Source organism: Oncorhynchus tshawytscha, unplaced genomic scaffold, assembly GCF_018296145.1.
Source record: "Oncorhynchus tshawytscha isolate Ot180627B unplaced genomic scaffold, Otsh_v2.0 Un_contig_18165_pilon_pilon, whole genome shotgun sequence".
Taxonomy (NCBI): domain Eukaryota; kingdom Metazoa; phylum Chordata; class Actinopteri; order Salmoniformes; family Salmonidae; genus Oncorhynchus; species Oncorhynchus tshawytscha.
This window is the reverse complement of record NW_024608794.1, coordinates 50001-71873: the sequence shown is the minus strand read 5'-3', so window position 1 is coordinate 71873 and position 21873 is coordinate 50001. Positions and strand designations below refer to the sequence as shown.

General features: G+C 46.3%; 1 protein-coding gene across 1 annotated transcript in view; it reads right to left on the bottom strand.

Annotated features, from left to right (window-relative positions):
- Positions 1-7667: 7667 nt before the first annotated feature.
- LOC112242131 (glutamate receptor-interacting protein 1) overlaps positions 7668-21873 on the bottom strand; it is a gene marked incomplete at its 5' end in the record, with an annotated part of 42517 nt that continues 28311 nt past the window's right edge. The window contains 6 exons of the mRNA XM_042313679.1: positions 7668-8141; positions 9635-9781; positions 10543-10776; positions 14751-14786; positions 15203-15314; positions 20168-20206. Of these exons, the coding sequence (XP_042169613.1) occupies positions 7824-8141; positions 9635-9781; positions 10543-10776; positions 14751-14786; positions 15203-15314; positions 20168-20206 (886 nt within the window). The remainder of the gene's footprint in view (positions 8142-9634; positions 9782-10542; positions 10777-14750; positions 14787-15202; positions 15315-20167; positions 20207-21873) is intronic.

Here is a 21873-nt window from a genome sequence, read left to right as displayed (position 1 = left end):
ATGTTGTTTATTTCCACTCTATAAATCACCTCAGCCATGTTGTTTATTTCCACTCTATAAATCACCTCAGCCATGTTGTTTATTTCCACTCTATAAATCACCTCAGCCATGTTGTTTATTTCCACTCTATAAATCACCTCAGCCATGTTGTTTATTTCCACTCTATAAATCACCTCAGCCATGTTGTTTATTTCCACTCTATAAATCACCTCAGCCATGTTGTTTATTTCCACTCTATAAATCACCTCAGCCATGTTGTTTATTTTCCACTCTATAAATCACCTCAGCCATGTTGTTTATTTCCACTCTATAAATCACCTCAGCCATGTTGTTTATTTCCACTCTATAAATCACCTCAGCCATGTTGTTTATTTTCCACTTATAAATCACCTCAGCCATGTTGTTTATTTCCACTCTATAAATCACCTCAGCCATGTTGTTTATTTCCACTCTATAAATCACCTCAGCCATGTTGTTTATTTCCACTCTGTAAATCACCTCAGCCATGTTGTTTATTTCCACTCTATAAATCACCTCAGCCATGTTGTTTATTTCCACTCTGTAAATCACCTCAGCCATGTTGTTTATTTCCACTCTATAAATCACCTCAGCCATGTTGTTTATTTCCACTCTGTAAATCACCTCAGCCATGTTGTTTATTTCCACTCTGTAAATCACCTCAGCCATGTTGTTTATTTCCACTCTATAAATCACCTCAGCCATGTTGTTTATTTTCCACTCTGTAAATCACCTCAGCCATGTTGTTTATTTCCACTCTGTAAATCACCTCAGCCATGTTGTTTATTTCCACTCTATAAATCACCTCAGCCATGTTGTTTATTTTCCACTCTATAAATCACCTCAGCCATGTTGTTTATTTCCACTCTATAAATCACCTCAGCCATGTTGTTTATTTCCACTCTATAAATCACCTCAGCCATGTTGTTTATTTTCCACTCTATAAATCACCTCAGCCATGTTGTTTATTTCCACTCTATAAATCACCTCAGCCATGTTGTTTATTTCCACTCTATAAATCACCTCAGCCATGTTGTTTATTTCCACTCTATAAATCACCTCAGCCATGTTGTTTATTTCCACTCTATAAATCACCTCAGCCATGTTGTTTATTTCCACTCTATAAATCACCTCAGCCATGTTGTTTATTTCCACTCTATAAATCACCTCAGCCATGTTGTTTATTTCCACTCTATAAATCACCTCAGCCATGTTGTTTATTTTCCACTCTGTAAATCACCTCAGCCATGTTGTTTATTTCCACTCTATAAATCACCTCAGCCATGTTGTTTATTTCCACTCTATAAATCACCTCAGCCATGTTGTTTATTTCCACTCTATAAATCACCTCAGCCATGTTGTTTATTTCCACTCTATAAATCACCTCAGCCATGTTGTTTATTTCCACTCTATAAATCACCTCAGCCATGTTGTTTATTTCCACTCTGTAAATCACCTCAGCCATGTTGTTTATTTTCCACTCTGTAAATCTTTTTTTTATTGTTTCTCTTTTCTCGGCCATACGAAGGTTTACAGCTGGAGGAATTCCCAAAGTTATACATAGACGATAAATATCATGCTACCAAAGTATTAAATTTGTACAAAAATACTTTTACAGGTCATAATACCGGTCCATTAGAAATAAAAATACAATTTTTCCAGGGACTTAAACAGTGAGTTTGTTTCTTTAACTGTATCATACATTGAAGATGGTTGACCCCCACTATGGTAATTGGCAGTGTGTACTCCAGTATTAAGAACAGAAAAATGACCACTCCACCTGAGTTTTTTTCTCTTCTATTTAACTCAAGGCTTCGTCTGCATAAGTCCCAAAAGCTTGTTCTCTGTAGCGTTGAGGTGAATTGTAAAGAAACCTAAGGTGCAAATGTCTGCAATGAACTGTATCTGTGGTTAAATAAACCACTGTTGTTGTTGTTTTTTGACACAGCGATGGCTTGAGATTCAACTGGACTCTTAAAAGACAACAATAGTAGCAGTGACTGAAGTAGTCAATTATTACTGTTGGGCTACTATGGTTGAACTGTGTGTAGTCATTTCCAGTAGCTGAGATGTCAGCCATTTTCAGTAGCTGAGATGTCAGCCATTGTCAGTAGCTGAGATGTCAGCCATTGTCAGCCATTGTCAGTAGCTGAGATGTCAGCCATTGTCAGTAGCTGAGATGTCAGCCATTGTCAGTAGCTGAGATGTCAGCCATTGTCAGTAGCTGAGATGTCAGCCATTGTCAGTAGCTGAGATGTCAGCCATTGTCAGTAGCTGAGATGTCAGCCATTGTCAGTAGCTGGGATGTCAGCCATTGTCAGTAGCTGGGATGTCAGCCATTGTCAGTAGCTGGGATGTCAGCCATTGTCAGTAGCTGGGATGTCAGCCATTGTCAGTAGCTGAGATGTCAGCCATTGTCAGTAGCTGAGATGTCAGCCATTGTCAGTAGCTGAGATGTCAGCCATTGTCAGTAGCTGGATGTCAGCCATTGTCAGTAGCTGAGATGTCAGCCATTGTCAGTAGCTGGGATGTCAGCCATTGTCAGTAGCTGAGATGTTCAGCCATTTTCAGTAGCTGAGATGTCAGCCATTTTCAGTAGCTGAGATGTCAGCCATTGTCAGTAGCTGAGATGTCAGCCATTGTCAGTAGCTGAGATGTCAGCCATTGTCAGTAGCTGAGATGTCAGCCATTGTCAGTAGCTGAGATGTCAGCCATTGTCAGTAGCTGAGATGTCAGCCATTGTCAGTAGCTGAGATGTCAGCCATTGTCAGTAGCTGAGATGTCAGCCATTGTCAGTAGCTGGGATGTCAGCCATTGTCAGTAGCTGAGATGTCAGCCATTGTCAGTAGCTGGGATGTCAGCCATTGTCAGTAGCTGAGATGTCAGCCATTTTCAGTAGCTGAGATGTCAGCCATTTTCAGTAGCTGAGATGTCAGCCATTGTCAGTAGCTGAGATGTCAGCCATTGTCAGTAGCTGAGATGTCAGCCATTGTCAGTAGCTGAGATGTCAGCCATTGTCAGTAGCTGAGATGTCAGCCATTGTCAGTAGCTGAGATGTCAGCCATTGTCAGTAGCTGAGATGTCAGCCATTGTCAGTAGCTGAGATGTCAGCCATTGTCAGTAGCTGAGATGTCAGCCATTGTCAGTAGCTGAGATGTCAGCCATTGTCAGTAGCTGAGATGTCAGCCATTGTCAGTAGCTGAGATGTCAGCCATTGTCAGTAGCTGAGATGTCAGTAGCTGAGATGTCAGCCATTGTCAGTAGCTGAGTATCCAGTTCATTTGATGTCAGCCATTTCAGTAGCTAAGTATCCAGTTCATTTGATGTCAGCCATTTCAGTAGCTAAGTATCCAGTGTGTTGGGAGTTGTCCATGTATAAACACAGCACTTGAAAGTGAACATTTGAGACGACATGGCTTTTCCAACAGTCTCTATGGCGCAAGTGAGAGAGATGGAGAGCGAGATCGTTGTCTAAATAAGAGATTGAGTGGTTGGTTATATAGTGGGACGGATAATGCTGTCGTACGTGAGCCATTTCCCAGTAGCACAAAACAAAAAAAAAAAAAAGTGAGACCATAGAAATAGAAATCCTAGAATGGGATTTTTTTTTCTCTATTTCAAGTCTGATCTAGTTCTATAAGCAAGAGACCATGTTCTGTTCACTGAAGACGAAGGTGAGCACTGAATGAAGTACACGGTTAAACGTCCGTTTTGTCACAGGTCAGCCTGCTTTTGAACAGCTGTTTTGTCACAGGTCAGCCTGCTTTTGAACAGCTGACAGGTCAGCCTCTAGTTTTTGTCAAAAACAGCTGAGACCATGCTTTTGAACAGCTGTTTTGTCACAGGTCAGCTGAACAGCTGTTTTGTCAAGGTCAGCCTGCTTTTGAACAGCTGTTTTGTCACAGGTCAGCCTGCTTTTGAACAGCTGTTTTGTCACAGGTCAGCTTTTTGAACAGCTGTTTTGTCACAGGTCAGCCTGCTTTTGAACAGCTGTTTTGTCACAGGTCAGCCTGCTTTTTACAGCTGTTTTGTCACAGGTCAGCCTGCTTTTGAACAGCTGTTTTGTCACAGGTCAGCCTGCTTTTGAACAGCTGTTTTGTCACAGGTCAGCCTGCTTTTGAACAGCTGTTTTGTCACAGGTCAGCCTGCTTTTGAACAGCTGTTTTGTCACAGGTCAGCCTGCTTTTGAACAGACCTCTTTTTTTTCCCGGTGTCATAGTTGTTTTTTTTTTTATGAAGTGAAAATCTACTGGAATTACATCTTGTTGCCTTACCATTATTGGGTAAGACGTTACACTGGGCCCTTCAACATACACCTCTACAGCTCTCATCATCATCATCTATATTACAAATTCTTTGTTATTATTTGAAGCCTTTTGGGGGGGGGGGGCAAACCTCAGAAACAATGAACCGTATAAAAAACACTTTAAACAAAGCCAGTATCACACAGATTAGCATATTAGTTGATATTTACTCAAATAGGGTACAGGGATGGTGGGATACAAAATAGGAAAGCTGTTTTGTATTACTTGGGTTGTTTTAGATTTTACCTCATGCTTCCCCCTCCCCTTAAATCAATGGGTCATTTTGATTGGTAGAAATTAAATCAGTAACGTTACTATTCCGGGTGATTTGAGATCTGGTTGGTTGGCGTTCTTTTCAGATCGTCTTTTTTTCATAAGGATAAATGACTGCTATAATGTGGAAGTCGTTTTTCTAAACCCAGTTTTATAGGTGCCTCTTCCTAAGTAGTAGTTTGTTTCAGTACCGATGAAACTACCTGCGATGTGCTGTCCAATGGTCTGAAGTAGTAGGACTTTCTCTCTGGGGCCTCCCGTAGTGGCTCAGCGGTCTAAGGTACTGCATCGCAGGGCTCGAGGCGTCACTACAGCCCCGGTGTCCATCCCAGACTGTGTTACAGCCGGGCCGTGACCAGGAGACCCATGAGGCGTCACTACAGCCCCGGGTTCCATCCCAGACTGTGTTACAGCCGGGCCGTGACCAGGAGACCCATGAGGCGTCACTACAGCCCCGGGTTCCATCTCAGACTGTGTTACAGCCGGGCTGTGACCAGGAGACCCATGAGGCGGCGCACAATTGGCCGAGCGTTGTCCTGGTTAGGGAGGGTTTGGCCCAGCGTTGTCCTGGTTAGGGGAGGGTTTGGCCCAGCATTGTCCTGGTTACGGGGAGGGTTTGGCCCGGACGCGATTTCCTTGTCCCATTGCGCTCTAGCGACATCTTGTGGCGGGTTGAGGGCCTGCAAGCTGACTACGGTCGCCAGTTGTACGGCGTTTCCACCCACACATTGGTGCGGCTGGCTTCGGGGTTAAGCGAGCAGTGTGTGAAGAAGCAGTGTGGCTTGCCAGGGTCGTGTTTAGGAGGACGCATAGCTCTCGACCTTCACCTCTCCCTGTACGGGAGTTGCAGCGATGGGGCAAGATTGTAACTACTAATTGGATATCACAATTCTTTTTAAACTCTATCTCTGGTTCCTGTAACAGCACAGTGTTACCTATTTTACTCATACTGTATGCAGGCAGGCAAGTCAGACTCAGGACCACAGAGTCCGTTCTTCCTCTTTTACTAGTGCAGCTGTAAGGAAGCACATTGCATATATCACCTCCTCGTACAGTAAAATAAAAACATCTCTTCTGCATCTATTTATGAAAATAGATCTATGTCCAAATGAAGGATAAGGTGCTTCAGGGAAATGGGCGATCCTGTATTCTAGGATTCAGTGAAGTCGCCATTTTGTTTTTTGGGAATTGCAGATTGTATTTTGTTGTTTTGTTTCTTTCTAATTGCGCGTAGCCTAGATAAAGCTGCTTCTTCATTCTCCTCCCCAAAGCAAAGCTTTTTAAATCCTTCTCTAAAGGGTTTCATATATTATGCTTCTGGGTCAACCAAGTGAGCTTGGTGACATGCATGGAGAGGAGACGTCACGTCTTGTCTCGTCTGCCAAATGCATTGTGATGAAGCCTAAGGGGACGACTGACTGTCCTGGTTCCATTTCAACATCCTCCTCCTCAGTCTTGCCTACGAGAGGCAGGACTACAGTACAGGCTTCATAGAGGCAGGACAGGGCTTCACTCCAGTACAGGCTTCATAGAGGCAGGACTACAGTACAGGCTTCAGGAGGCAGGACTCAGTACAGGCTTCATAGAGGCAGGACTACAGTACAGGCTTCATAGAGGCAGGACTCAGTACAGGCTTCATAGAGGCAGGACTACAGTACAGGCTTCATAGAGGCAGGACTACAGTACAGGCTTCAGAGGCAGGACTCCAGTACAGGCTTCACAGGACTTCAGGCTTCATAGAGGCAGGACTACAGTACAGGCTTCATAGAGGCAGGACTACAGTACAGGCTTCATAGAGGCAGGACTACAGTACAGGCTTCACAGGACTCCAGTACAGGCTTCATAGAGGCAGGACTCCAGTACAGGCTTCATAGAGGCAGGACTACAGTACAGGACTACAGGACTACAGTACAGGCTTCATAGAGGCAGGACTACAGTACAGGCTTCATAGAGGCAGGACTCCAGTACAGGCTTCATAGAGGCAGGACTACAGTACAGGCTTCATAGAGGCAGGACTCCAGTACAGGCTTCATAGAGGCAGGACTCCAGTACAGGCTTCATAGAGGCAGGACTACAGTACAGGCTTCATAGAGGCAGGACTCCAGTACAGGCTTTTTTCTTTCTTCCCCCAAGTCAAATAGTCTACTTAAAAATCATTGGGAAGAAGTGAGACGCAGTACTGATATTTTCTCTGTAAAAACCATTAGAAATCACAGGGGAGGGGACAGAGAGCTAGTGAGACCCAGCTATGACAGATGAAGGAGGACAAGGAGGACAGAGCGAAGCCAAGTGTGAACGAGAGAGAGAAGGAGGGAAGGAAGGACTCCCTAGAATAACTAGATAGAGGGTTTGTATCACTCTGGCCTTGTTTCCGTCACGACGCTACACAGCAGTGGTGCAGCAACACAAACACACACATACAGAGTGGCCAGTCCAGCATCACATGTAAACATTTCAGCAAATGTTATTGTGTTTTCTTTTGTCTTTTTTGTTTTAAACAACAGAACTGTGTTACGGTTTTATTGTCCGGCTGCAGTAATAAAAAGGAGAGGATCGGTCGGATGGCACTATTGTTTCAGTTCATCACTGTTGTTATTTTTGTCTCGGGTATTTTCCAAGAGGTCAGTGTGGTCGACGTTGCCCTCCATCTTTGTAGTTCGCCTCCATCTTTGTAGTTCTTTGTAGTCCTTGGGTAGTGGTGCGTACCGTACTCAATAGTCCCCCAGTGTGAGGGAGGAAGAGGAGGAAACCTCTTGTGATTGTGGCTCATGCTCTGGCTCAGAGGAAGGAGTTTAGTTTTGTCAGTGTGCTTTGACTTAGCGGCCCAGGACCCCACCATCCACCTAGGAACACTGTCTGTCTATCTGTGTCCTTAATAGCACCCTATTCCCTAGGTAGTGCACTACTTTTAGCCAGAGCTGTGAGGGGTTAGCCTGCAAAAGAGGTTCTGGACAGAAGTAGTGCCCTACACGTGCAGTAAGGCTCCATTTTAGATTGACCCCTGTCTCATCAGAGTGGTTTTCTACAGTAGCACCAGGGGGGGAGACAACTCACAGGGGGGAAGGGGGGCCTTCAGACCTCCAGTCTGCTATAAGGTCTTAGTGGGACAGATAGATCGACAGAAAGAGAGCGCCTTGGGCCTTCAGACCTCCAGTCTGCTATAAGGTCTTAGTGGGACAGATAGATCGACAGAAAGAGAGAGCCTTGGGCCTTCAGACCTCCAGTCTGCTATAAGGTCTTAGTGGGGTCTTTATCATCTAGCCCAGCCCCGGCCAGCGCCGCCCCGATCCCAGTCACCCCGATTCCAGCAGCCATCCTGGACAAGGAATGGTGGTTCTGGTTCGGTGGAGGGCCAGAGAGGCTGTCCCCCGGCTCGGTCCAGTTGATAACAGGCTCCTCGGCGGGTAGCTGGTTCAGTTCTGACTGGGACCCGGTTCTGGAGGAAGCAGGGTTCCTGCTGATCACCAGGTCCAGTTTGTTTCCTGACTCGGCGATCAGAGGGACCACCAGACAGCAGTCGAAGTCTCTGGTCCTCACGTGGTTGATCTGAGAAACCAAAGACGAGAGAAATAGTTATTTAGATTTGGTTTAAAAAGCTTTTGAGGTCCATTGAATGAATATTTCAACTCGGATGTTAAGGAGGCAACAAAAGGAAGTGATTTGAGTTTGGCGTTTCCAGCTAGCAAGCACAGACTGAAGGTCCATCGTGGGAAACCTCTGTTTGACCATCATCTGGTGAGCAGAGGTTTGCCACGATGCTGGTTTATATCTGGTTTATATCTGGTTTATATCTGGTTTATATCTGGTTTATATCTGGTTTATATCTGGTTTATATCTGGTTTATATCTGGTTTATATCTGGTTTATATCTGGTTTATATCTGGTTTATATCTGGTTTATATCTGGTTTATATCTGGTTTATATCTGGTTTATATCTGGTTTAAAAGCCAAACAAATATGTCATATTTGTATTTCCTGAGACTGAAAGTTTAACTTCAGGCTTTGCCTCAGAGCGGTTTCCTTTCATTTCAGTTAGGAGCCGACAAGATCAATACATCTACTCTGTTTAAACCTTCAGGTGAACCGTTTGTAAAACCCAGTCCTGTTCTTCAAACAGGAAGTCAGAACACTTACGTTCTCTCTCTGCTCCTGTGTACAAGATCAATACATCTACTCTGTTTAAACCTTCAGGTGAACCGTTTGTAAAACCCAGTCCTGTTCTTCAAACAGGAAGTCAGAACACTTACGTTCTCTCTCTCTGCTCCTGTGTACGGCTGATGTAATATTTACTGATGTACCCATCCATTACAACCACAATAAACATACAAGCTGAATAATGTATCATCTTGGCTATCGGAATAAACTGCAGTTCATTTCCTTGGGCACCTTTGTGTTTGTGCTTTGAAAAACAACATTGTCAGCGACTTGGAAAAAATAAAAGTTGAATAACGTCCTGGGTTGACGTTCACCTGTCAGAAGACTAAATTGTAGTTGAGTTCCTTGTTTGTGCTTTTAAAAACAACAACAGTGAGGGAAGCTGATAAGGAAGAAGGAAGACAGTCTCTCTCTCTCTGAGCAGCGAATAATGAGAAAACCTTTCTTTTCATATGCTAATGACACGTTCACTAGATTGACAGCTTCCCAGGAGAGGGATTCATCTATCCATCAACACGACTCTCTCTGCCAAGTCAGCCTCACTTAGACCAGCGGGAAATTAGGCCAATGTTGTGTATCAATTTGGGGCCCCAAAAATACAAAAAATCCTTTGACGTTGTATGAACTGTGTAGATCTGCTCTACTTTAGGGAGTTCTGTAACATCCATATCTACTTCCTGTCTTTAGCTACACGGAGGAAATAGAAACTAATGGAAAGGTCAAATGATTTCTTATCTAAATGTTGAAAGTGCTTGTGGGCGACGGAGAGAAACAAAATGGTGCAGTTTGAGGCCATGTGGCGGAGAGAGGTGTGTGTGTGTGTGTGTGTGTGTGTGTGTGTGTGTGTGTGTGTGTGTGTGTGTGTGTGTGTGTGTGTGTGTGTACCTGTAGCAGCCTGTCGTAGGACTTCAGGCCCCCGACCTCTGCAGGTCCACCTGGACGGATGTTGTTGACATAGACACCTTTCTCCAGGAGGCCATCCGACACACTGAAGCCAAAGTCTTCAAGGTCCGACTCCTTCAACAGACTCACCTGCACAATCAATCAATAATGTCCTCAACTATCAATCAATAATGTCCTCAACCAATCAATCAATAATGTCCTAAACCAATCAATCAATAATGTCCTAAACCAATCAATCAATAATGTCCTCAACTATCAATGAAACATTTAACCTGGTGTAAATAATGCAGTTCATTGATAGACTGGATGACAGGCTGTGTCTGCTGACAGTCATAACGTGATTGATAGACTGGATGACAGGCTGTGTCTGCTGACAGTCATAATGTGATTGATAGACTGGATGACAGGCTGTGTCTGCTGACAGTCATAACGTGATTGATAGACTGGATGACAGGCTGTGTCTGCTGACAGTCATAATGTGATTGATAGACTGGATGACAGGCTGTGTCTGCTGACAGTCATAATGTGATTGATAGACTGGATGACAGGCTGTGTCTGCTGACAGTCATAATGTGATTGATAGACTGGATGACAGGCTGTGTCTGCTGACAGTCATAACGTGATTGATAGACTGGATGACAGGCTGTGTCTACTGACTGTCTTAATATGTCAGTACCAGAGCTTCATCATAAATGAAGTTGTCAAAAAGCTCAAGTTGAAGACACGCAGACACTTAAGATGCGTCAGCACGTTCTTACCTTCACAGGGTTTTTAACCCCTCTGACGTTCCATGAAATGAAGTAAACAGTGGAAAGAAAAGCAGCAGTACTCTGGCCCTGGTGGGCCCCGGGGGGCTTTGGAGGGCCTTGGTGGTGGTTTATCATCATTACCTTGTGCAGCTCCACGGGGGTGGGCGACATGACGTCATTCATCTCCTGCTTCATCTTCCTCATGGCGAAGGCCTTGCGCCCCCCGTCACTGGGCAGGGTGTTGGAGCGCGAGGACTGGTTGTACTGCGGCCGGGCTGCGCTGCGCTCCTGGAAGCTGGCCTGCCGACCCAGGTGGCTCCTCAGAGGAGCAGGGTCATGGTTCAGACTCAGACTGCTGCCTGACATAATGGTGGCCTGGAGGGGGAGAGGAGACACCGGGGAGGAGATGAGGGAGGGAACCGAGAGAAAAAGAGAGGGGGGGAAAGGGAGGAGGGCGAGAGGAAGGGGAGAGGGGGAGATGGAGAGAAGGGAGGGAGAGAGAAGAGAGAGAGGGAGGGAGGGAGAGGGAGGGAGGGAGGGAGGGAGGGAGGGAGGGAGAGGGAGGGAGGGAGGGAGGAGAGGGGAGAGGGAGGAGATGGGGAGGAAGAGAGGGGGAGATGGAGAGGAGGGAGGGAGGGAGAAGAGAGACGGAGGAGATGAAGGAGGGGGAGGAGAGGGGAAATGAGAGGAGAGAGAGGAGGGGGAGAGGCCAGAGAGGGAGAAAAGGGGGTTATGGTGATGAACTTCCAAAGTGAGATATGAAGTACAAGGTACGCTCATGGACATGAGAATTGCTCCAGGGGTAGAATGTGTTCAAGCAGTATGTCAAAGAGAAATGGTTTGATCGTAGAATAATAACATAGACAGTTCCTGTCAGAGGAGATGGTTGGTTCATCATCATCATGACCCAATAAACAAACAAAACATAGACGGAAAAACTTCAAAACCCAAGACGCCTTGCAGCAACTGTCCCATCATGCTTTGTTCACACCGCCATGCCCATTGTCACATCATCATCACTCTTCCCACTGATTGGACAGGAATGAGTGATGCCACTCAAACCACCAGACGTGGAAGTCTCATGTTTGTGACAAACAAGTGAAACTGAACACTGTTTCACCCAAGCTGATGCATAGAGGTGCTGCAGAAACCCGAAACAGTTTGGCAAACAACACACTGTCACAGTCTCCATGCACCAAGACACAAGGTACAGCGCTTTGACTCTAAATGGAAGATGTGTGTGATTCATTCCAACATACAATTTGCCAGTTTTCATGTTGACAAATGCAACATGCTCTTCACTACTGACATGAATTAACAGACATGTTCATTTAAAGAGAATGAGGAGCCGTAGGGTATGTTCAATCCAAGTTGAGGTGGCATTTAATTCAGTCAAGCCTCCTTGATTTAATGTCTCCAAACCCGAAAGGATAATTATTTCTCTTCCTTCCAAACTAACCTCTGTGATTCACACGGTGTCACTTACTTCCTGCATTGACACTTTCATTTCAAGGTTCATTTACAATGTATTGCTGAGCGTCAACACACCTCCAGGCAGCACTACGGATGCATCCCAAATGGCCCACTATTCCCTTCATAGTACAGGGCCCATGTAGTGTATAATATAGGGGATAGGGTGCTATGTAGTGTATAATATAGGGAATAGGGCCCATGTAGTGTATAATATAGGGAATAGGGCCCATGTAGTGTATAATATAGGGAATAGGGCCCATGTAGTAGTATAATATAATAGGGCCCATTAGGGAATAGGGCCCATGTAGTGTATAATATAGGGAATAGGGCTCATGTAGTGTATAATATAGGGAATAGGGTGCTATGTAGTGTATAATATAGGGAATAGGGCCCATGTAGTGTATAATATAGGGAATAGGGCTCATGTAGTATATAATATAGGGAATAGGGCTCATGTAGTATATAATATAGGGAATAGGGTGCTATGTAGTATATAATATAGGGAATAGGGCTCATGTAGTGTATAATATAGGGAATAGGGTGCTATGTAGTGTATAATATAGGGAATAGGGTGCTATGTAGTGTATAATATAGGGAATAGGGCCCATGTAGTGTATAATATAGGGAATAGGGTGCCATTAGGGACATATCCAATGAGTTTAAATATGCCAAACAACGTCTAAATGAGTAATGACCTCACCTTCATCAATGACAACATATGGTGCCGTATTGAGGTTTCGCTGGCTAGTCTGACTCACAATCAACAATGCAATATTTCAACCTTGATAAATTAGTTTTACAAAGGGAAAAAATGTGTACGGTTGCCTCTACGTGAAAATGAACATTGTTTCCTAGTTGTCGTGCCTTAAATACACAGGGATATATTTGTGGTTAGATTGCCCTTTGTGTCTAGGCTTGCCTTGAGGACAGAACAGGGAGTGTTCAGCCTGTGGTTGGCCGTGGTTCTATAGCCAGGGTAGATGGACCTCTATGGATGTCTGACCATAGAGTTAGGGTTTGAATCTATAGCCAGGGTAGATGGGTTTGAATCTATAACCAGGGTAGATGGGTTTGGATCTATAGCCAGGGTAGATGGGTTTGAATCTATAACCAGGGTAGATGGGTTTGAATCTATAACCAGAGTAGATGGGTTTGAATCTATAGCCAGGGTAGATGGGTTTGAATCTATAACCAGGGTAGATGGGTTTGAATCTATAGGGGTAGATGGGTTTGAATCTATAACCAGGGTAGATGGGTTTGAATCTATAACCAGGGTAGATGGGTTTGAATCTATAGCCAGGGTAGATGGGTTTGAATCTATAACCAGGGTAGATGGGTTTGAATCTATAACCAGGGTAGATGGGTTTGAATCTATAGCCAGGGTAGATGGGTTTGAATCTATAGCCAGGGTAGATGGGTTTGAATCTATAGCCAGGGTAGATGGGTTTGAATCTATAGCCAGGGTAGATGGGTTTGAATCTATAACCAGGGTAGATGGGTTTGAATCTATAACCAGGGTAGATGGGTTTGAATCTATAGCCAGGGTAGATGGGTTTGAATCTATAGCCAGGGTAGATGGGTTTGAATCTATAACCAGGGTAGATGGGTTTGAATCTATAACCAAGGTAGATGGGTTTGGATCTATAGCCAGGGTAGATGGGTTTGAATCTATAACCAGGGTAGATGGGTTTGAATCTATAACCAGGGTAGATGGGTTTGGATCTATAGCCAGGGTAGATGGGTTTGAATCTCTAGCCAGGGTAGATTGGTTTGGATCTATAGCCAGGGTAGATGGGTTTGAATCTATAGCCAGGGTAGATGGGTTTGAATCTATAACCAGGGTAGATGGGTTTGGATCTATAGCCAGGGTAGATGGGTTTGAATCTATAGCCAGGGTAGATGGGTTTGAATCTATAACCAGGGTAGATGGGTTTGAATCTATAGCCAGGGTAGATGGGTTTGAATCTATAGCCAGGGTAGATGGGTTTGAATCTATAGCCAGGGTAGATGGGTTTGAATCTATAGCCAGGGTAGATGGGTTTGAATCTATAGCCAGGGTAGATGGGTTTGAATCTATAGCCAGGGTAGATGGGTTTGAATCTATAGCCAGGGTAGATGGGTTTGAATCTATAGCCAGGGTAGATGGGTTTGAATCTATAGCCAGGGTAGATGGGTTTGAATCTATAACCAGGGTAGATGGGTTTGAATCTATAGCCAGGGTAGATGGGTTTGAATCTATAGCCAGGGTAGATGGGTTTGAATCTATAACCAGGGTAGATGGGTTTGAATCTATAACCAGGGTATATGGGTTTGAATCTAGGGTAGATGGGTTTGAATCTATAACAGGGTAGATGGGTTTGAATCTATAACCAGGGTAGATGGGTTTGAATCTATAACCAGGGTAGATGGGTTTGAATCTATAACCAGGGTAGATGGTCCTCTATGGATGTCCGGCCATAGAGTCAGGGTATGAATGGACCCCCAGGATCTGAGACAAGCTGCACTGGTGATCATCAGAGGCTACAGAGCACCCCCCGCAGCCCACTAGCATGAGAGAGAGAGAGAGAGAAGAAGAGAAAGAGGAGAGTGTGAAAGAGAGTGAGAGTGAGAGAGAGAGAGAAGAAGAGAAAGAGAGAGTGTGAAAGAGAGTGAGAGTGAGAGTGAGAGAGAGAGAGAGAGAGAGAAGAGAACGAGAGTGTGAAAGAGAGTGAGAGAGAGAGAGAGAGAGAGAGAGAGTGAAAGAGAGTGAGAGAGAGAGAGAGAGAGAGAAGAAGAGAAAGAGAGAGAGAGTGAAGCCAGCAGTACAGGGACAGCACCAGGGTGCCACAGTGTCAGCTACAAGCAGAGAGGAAGCCCCAAAAAGGAAAAGGGTGTACCAAGTTTCTCTTATTCAGAAGCCTGTCTGGCTCGTCCTGGAAAGAGAAGGAGCGGTTACACACATCCACAGGAAGTGACATCATGCGATTGAAAAAAAAAAGAGAACTCCAAAACAGGAAGTGGAAGGGATGGGGACAGAAGAGGTGAAAGGTGAGAGTTGAGAGCTTTTCTTCACCAATATGTTACTGTATAAGTAAAGCCACTGGTCTAGAAGATACGCAGGTTTGTCAGTGTTGTGTTTGTATTGTACTGTGATGAATGAGACTGTAGATGACCTCAGCCATTTTAAATCTACTGTGATGAATGAAACTGTGGATGCCAGACTGGCAGCAGGTCTCCAGATCTTCCAGGGCCTGAGACCAGAAGTTCTCTTCCTGGTCCGGCTCGGTTATTATTGCACTGTGATGAATGAAACTGTACATGTATTCGGCCATTTTGGCTCCTTGTTTACCTCCAGTTCCCTCAGGATGCCAGACTGGCCACAGGTCTCTAGATCTTCCAGGGCCTGAGACCAGAAGTTCTCTTCCTGGTCCGGCTCGGTCCCGTCATGACCCACAGTGAACCTAGAGGGGGGAAGAGGTCAGAGGTTAATACCCCCAGTCAGCCAATCAGTGAGCAGTCAGGGCAGGCGACCGCACTGATGAGGGCTGGTGACCACAACGTGTGGGAAGGGTGTCAATGGGCTGTGCAGGCAGAGAGAGTGGAACAGGAAGTAGGTAGCTAGGTAGGTATGATAGGGAAGTAGGTAGGTAGGTAGGTAGGTAGGATAGGGAAGTAGGTAGGTAGGATAGGGAAGTAGGTAGGTAGGATAGGGAAGTAGGTAGGTAGGATAGGGAAGCAGGTAGATGGGATAGGGAAGTAGGTAGGCAGGAAAGGAAGTGGTAGGCAGGATAGGGAAGTAGGTAGGCAGGATAGAGAAGCAGGTAGATGGGATAGGGAAGTAGGCAGGCAGGATAGGGAAGCAGGCAGGCATCTAGGCAGGCAGGCAGGCAGGATTGGGAAGCAGGCAGGCAGGATAGGGAAGCAGGCAGGCAGGATAGGGAAGCAGGCAGGCAGGATGGGGAAGCAGGTAGGCAGGATAGGGCAGCAGGCAGGCAGGATAGGGAAGCAGGTAGATGGGATAGGGAAGCAGGTAGGCAGGAAAGGGAAGCAGGCAGGCAGGATAGGGAAGCAGGCAGGCAGGATAGGAAGCAGGCAGATGGGATAGGGAAGCAGGCAGGCAGGATAGGGAAGCAGGCAGGCATCCAGGCAGGCAGGCAGGATTGGGAAGCAGGCAGGCAGGATAGGGATGTAGGCAGGCAGGATAGGGAAGCAGGCAGGCAGGATAGGGAAGCAGGTAGGCAGGATAGGAAGCAGGTAGATGGGATAGGGAAGCAGGTAGGCAGGAAAGGGAAGCAGGTAGGCAGGATAGGGAAGCAGGTAGGCAGGATAGGGAAGCAGGTAGATGGGATAGGGAAGCAGGCAGGCAGGATAGGGAAGCAGGCAGGCATCTAGGCAGGCAGGCAGGATTGGGAAGCAGGCAGGCAGGATTGGGAAGCAGGCAGGCAGGATAGGGAAGCAGGCAGGCAGGATAGGAAGCAGGCAGGATAGGGAAGCAGGCAGATAGGATAGGGAAGCAGGCAGGCAGGATAGGGAAGCAGGTAGATGGGATAGGGAAGCAGGTAGGCAGGATAGGGAAGCAGGCAGGCAGGATAGGGAAGCAGGTAGATGGGATAGGGTAGGGCAGGCAGGATAGGGAAGCAGGCAGGCATCCAGGCAGGCAGGCAGGATTGGGAAGCAGGCAGGCAGGATAGGGAAGCAGGCAGGCAGGATAGGGAAGCAGGTAGGCAGGATAGGGAAGCAGGCAGGCAGGATAGGGAAGCAGGTAGATGGGATAGGAAGCAGGTAGGCAGGAAAGGGAAGTAGGTAGGCAGGATAGGGAAGTAGGTAGGCAGGATAGGGAAGCAGGTAGATGGGATAGGGAAGCAGGTAGGCAGGATAGGGAAGCAGGTAGGCATCTAGGCAGGCAGGCAGGATTGGGAAGCAGGCAGGCAGGATTGGGAAGCAGGCAGGCAGGATAGGGAAGCAGGTAGGCAGGATAGGGAAGCAGGCAGGATAGGGAAGTAGGTAGGCAGGATAGGGAAGCAGGTAGGCAGGATAGGGAAGCAGGTAGATGGGATAGGGAAGTAGGTAGGCAGGAAAGGAGGTAGGTAGGTAGGATAGGGAAGTAGGTAGTTATCTAGGTAGGTAGGATAGGAAGTAGGTAGGCAGGATAGGGAAGCAGGTAGATGGGATAGGGAAGTAGGTAGGCAGGATAGGGAAGCAGGTAGGTATCTAGGTAGGTAGGATAGGGAAGTAGGTAGGTATCTAGGCAGGTAGGATAGGGAAGTAGGTAGGTAGGTACAGTGCCTTGCGAAAGTATTCGGCCCCCTTGAACTTTGCGACCTTTTGCCACATTTCAGGCTTCAAACATAAAGATATAAAACTGTATTTTTTGTGAAGAATCAACAACAAGTGGGACACAATCATGAAGTGGAACGACATTTATTGGATATTTCAAACTTTTTTGAAAAATCAAAAACTGAAAAATTGGGCGTGCAAAATGATTAAGCCCCTTTACTTTCAGTGCAGCAAACTCTCTCCAGAAGTTCAGTGAGGATCTCTGAATGATCCAATGTTGACCTAAATGACTAATGATGATAAATACAATCCACCTGTGTGTAATCAAGTCTCCGTATAAATGCACCTGCACTGTGATAGTCTCGGAGGTCCGTTAAAAGCGCAGAGAGCATCATGAAGAACAAGGAACACACCAGGCAGGTCCGAAATACTGTTGTGAAGAAGTTTAAAGCCGGATTTGGATACAAAAAGATTTCCCAAGCTTTAAACATCCCAAGGAGCACTGTGCAAGCGATAGTATTGAAATGGAAGGAGTATCAGACCACTGCAAATCTACCAAGACCTGGCCGTCCCTCTAAACTTTCAGCTCATACAAGGAGAAGACTGATCAGAGATGCAGCCAAGAGGCCCATGATCACTCTGGATGAACTGCAGAGATCTACAGCTGAGGTGGGAGACTCTGTCCATAGGACAACAATCAGTCGTATATTGCACAAATCTGGCCTTTATGGAAGAGTGGCAAGAAGAAAGCCATTTCTTAAAGATATCCATAAAAAGTGTTGTTTAAAGTTTGCCACAAGTCACCTGGGAGACACACCAAACATGTGGAAGAAGGTGCTCTGGTCAGATGAAACCAAAATGGAACTTTTTGGCAACAATGCAAAACGTTATGTTTGGCGTAAAAGCAACACAGCTCATCACCCTGAACACACCATCCCCAATGTCAAACATGGTGGTGGCAGCATCATGGTTTGGGCCTGCTTTTCTTCAGCAGGGACAGGGAAGATGGTTAAAATTGATGGGAAGATGGATGGAGCCAAATACAGGACCATTCTGGAAGAAAACCTGATGGAGTCTGCAAAAGACCTGAGACTGGGACGGAGATTTGTCTTCCAACAAGACAATGATCCAAAACATAAAGCAAAATCTACAATGGAATGGTTAAAAAATAAACATATCCAGGTGTTAGAATGGCCAAGTCAAAGTCCAGACCTGAATCCAATCGAGAATCTGTGGAAAGAACTGAAAACTGCTGTTCACAAATGCTCTCCATCCAACCTCACTGAGCTCGAGCTGTTTTACAAGGAGGAATGGGAAAAAATGTCAGTCTCTCGATGTGCAAAACTGATAGAGACATACCCCAAGCGACTTACAGCTGTAATCGCAGCAAAAGGTGGCGCTACAAAGTATTAACTTAAGGGGGCTGAATCATTTTGCACGCCCAATTCTTCAGTTTTTGATTTGTTAAAAAAGTTTGAAATATCCAATAAATGTCGTTCCACTTCATGATTGTGTCCCACTTGTTGTTGATTCTTCACAAAAATATACAGTTTATAAAATACAGTTTTATATCTTTATGTTTGAAGCCTGAAATGTGGCAAAAGGTCGCAAAGTTCAAGGGGGCCGAATACTTTCGCAAGGCACTGTAGGTAGGTAGGTAGCTAGGCAGGTTGCTAGGTAGGTAGGTAGGCAGGCAGGTTGCTAGGCAGGCAGGCAGGCAGGCAGCTAGGCAGGCAGGCAGCCAGGTTGCTAGGCAGGCAGGTTGCTAGGCAGGTAGGCAGATAGCCAGGCAGGCAGCCAGGCAGGCAGGTTGCCAGGCAGGTAGCTAGGCAGGTTGCTAGGTAGGTAGCTAGGTAGGTAGGTAGCTAGGTAGGTAGGTAGCTAGGTAGGTAGGTTGCTAGGTAGGTAGGTAGGAGAGAGACAGGTGAGTGTGTGTAGTGTTGAGGTTAGGAGAGAGACATGGTGGCTTGCTTGGTTTAAGTGGGAGACTGGGAGGTCTCAGTGAGAGGATTGGGTTTGGGTTGAGAACAGTAGCGGTGCGAAGATACATTCTTGCCCTGTGCCACCCAGGTTAGGGTTAGGTGGGGTTAGGGTTGGGTTGGTTTGAGAACTAAAGGGGTATAAGGAGACAGTCCTGCCGTGTGCCTCCCAGGTTAGGGTTAGGTGAGGTTAGGGTTGGGTTGGTTTGAGAACTAAAGGGGTATAAGGAGACAGCCCTGCCCTGTGCCACCCAGGTTAGGGTTAGGTGGGGTTAGGGTTGGGTTGGTTTGAGAACTAAAGGGGTATAAGGAGACAGCCCTGCCGTGTGCTTCCCAGGTTAGGGTTAGGTGGGGTTAGGGTTGGTTGGTTTGAGAACTAAAAGGGGTATAAGGAGACAGCCCTGCCCTGTGCCACCCAGGTTAGGGTTAGGTGGGGTTAGGGTTGGGTTGGTTTGAGAACTAAAGGGGTATAAGGAGACAGCCCTGCCGTGTGCTTCCCAGGTTAGGGGTGGGGTTAGGGTTGGTTGGTTTGAGAACTAAAAGGGGTAGGTTAGGGTTAGGTGGGGTTAGGGTTGGGTTGGTTTGAGAACAAAGGGGTATAAGGAGACAGCCTGCCGTGTGCCACCCAGGTTAGGGTTAGGTGGGGTTAGGGTTGGGTTGGTTTGAGAACTAAAAGGGGTATAAGGAGACAGCCCTGCCATGTGCCACCCAGGTTAGGGTTAGGTGGGGTTAGGGTTGGGTTGGTTTGAGAACTAAAAGGGGTATAAGGAGACAGCCCTGCCGTGTGCCACCCAGGTTAGGGTTAGGTGGGGTTAGGGTTGGGTTGGTTTGAGAACTAAAAGGGGTATAAGGAGACAGCCCTGCCGTGTGCCACCCAGGTTAGGGTTAGGTGGGGTTAGGGTTGGGTTGGTTTGAGAACTAAAAGGGGTATAAGGAGACAGCCCTGCCGTGTGCCACCCAGGTTAGGGTTTAGGGTGGGGTTTGAGAACTAAAGGGGTATAAGGGTTGGTTTGAGAACTAAAAGGGGTATAAGGAGACAGCCCTGCCGTGTGCCTCACCTGCTGTCAGTGATTAGACCCGTGGGCAGTGTAGAAGCTCTGTCGAACGTCAAGGAAGAGAGGTACTTCAACAATATATCAAGAACACCAAGACACCAATTTAGATTCGCTTTGATGACGGTTAGCTGATGAACAATTCTGGTGAATCTTTGTACCTCCTTGATGATCATCTTTGAGAAATAGAGGACCCCCTCCCCCTCTCCTCCCCTCAGAGATATATACTAGTTATGAACCAGGAACATGTATCTATTAACATACTAGTTCCCCCCCCACTCTGCTAAGCCACATCCTCAGCAGTGATTATTCTTCATTGGACACGGAGGGATCATGTTAGCCCTGATATGTTCCATGTGGAACTAGATGAACTGAGGGTACATCTGAGGTCAGAGGGGGAACTAGAAACAGAGAACAGCTTTGAGAAGGAACAGAACAAATCTGTGTTCTGTACTTCCTGTCCCAAATCTGTGTTCTGTACTTCCTGTCCCAAATCTGAACAAATCTGTGTTCTGTACTTCCTGTCCCAAATCTGTGTTCTGTACTTCCTGTCCCAAATCTGTGTTCTGTCCCTTTTGTACTTAAAAGGGATTTATGATAGAAGATATGCTAATGACTGAATTTATAAAGGGCTTTATCAAACGCAAACAGCCGTTAGCCAAAGGTCAAGTTCAAACAGCAGCTCTATGCGTGTGATCCAGCTCTACCTGTGGAAACATCTATGATTTATGCTAGAGCTGCGTCCACATGGGAGCCACACACACACACAGACACACACACACAGGCAGACCTGCCAATGCCACAAACAGCCGTTAGCCAAGGTCAAGTTCAAATAGCAGCTCTATGTGTGTGATCCAGCTCTAAGCCACATGGGAGCCACACACACACACTGGGGCAGCAACACCTCTAGATACATACTAGTAATATTTCACGAATAATACTTTAAAGTTGTAGTGTTTCTGGGCTGTTGTTGTATACGGTGTGTGTGTGTGTGTGTGTGTGTGTGTGTGTGTTTAGGGAATGCAGAACAATCACTGAAACATGACTGAGGTGTTTGACAGTTGGTTGCAAGATTTTATTTTACCTTTATTTAACTAGGCAAGTGAGTTAAGAACAAATTCATATTTTCAATGAGGGCCTAGGAACAGTGGGTTAACTGCCTGTTCAGGGGCCGAATGACAGATTTGTACCTTGTCAGCTCGGGGGTTTGAACTTGCAACCTTTACGGTTACTAGTCCAACGCTCTAACCACTAGGCTACCTGCCTCTAACCACTAGACTACCTGCCTCTAACCACTAGGCTCCCCTGCCTCTAACCACTAGGCTACCTGCCTCTAACCACTAGGCTACCTGCCTCTAACCACTAGGCTACCTGCCTCTAACCACTAGGCTACCCTGCCTCTAACCACTAGGCTACCCTGCCTTTAACCACCAGGCTACCCTGCCTCTAACCACTAGGCTACCCTGCCTCTAACCACTAACCAACCACTAGGCTACCTGCCTCTAACCACTAGGCTACCTGCCTCTAACCACTAGGCTACCCTGCCTCTAACCACTAGGCTACCCTGCCTCTAACCACTAGGCTACCCTGCCTCTAACCACTAGGGCTACCTGCCTCTAACCACTAGGCTACCCTGCCTCTAACCACTAGGCTACCTGCCTCTAACCACTAGGCTACCTGCCTCTAACCACTAGGCTACCCTGCCTCTAACC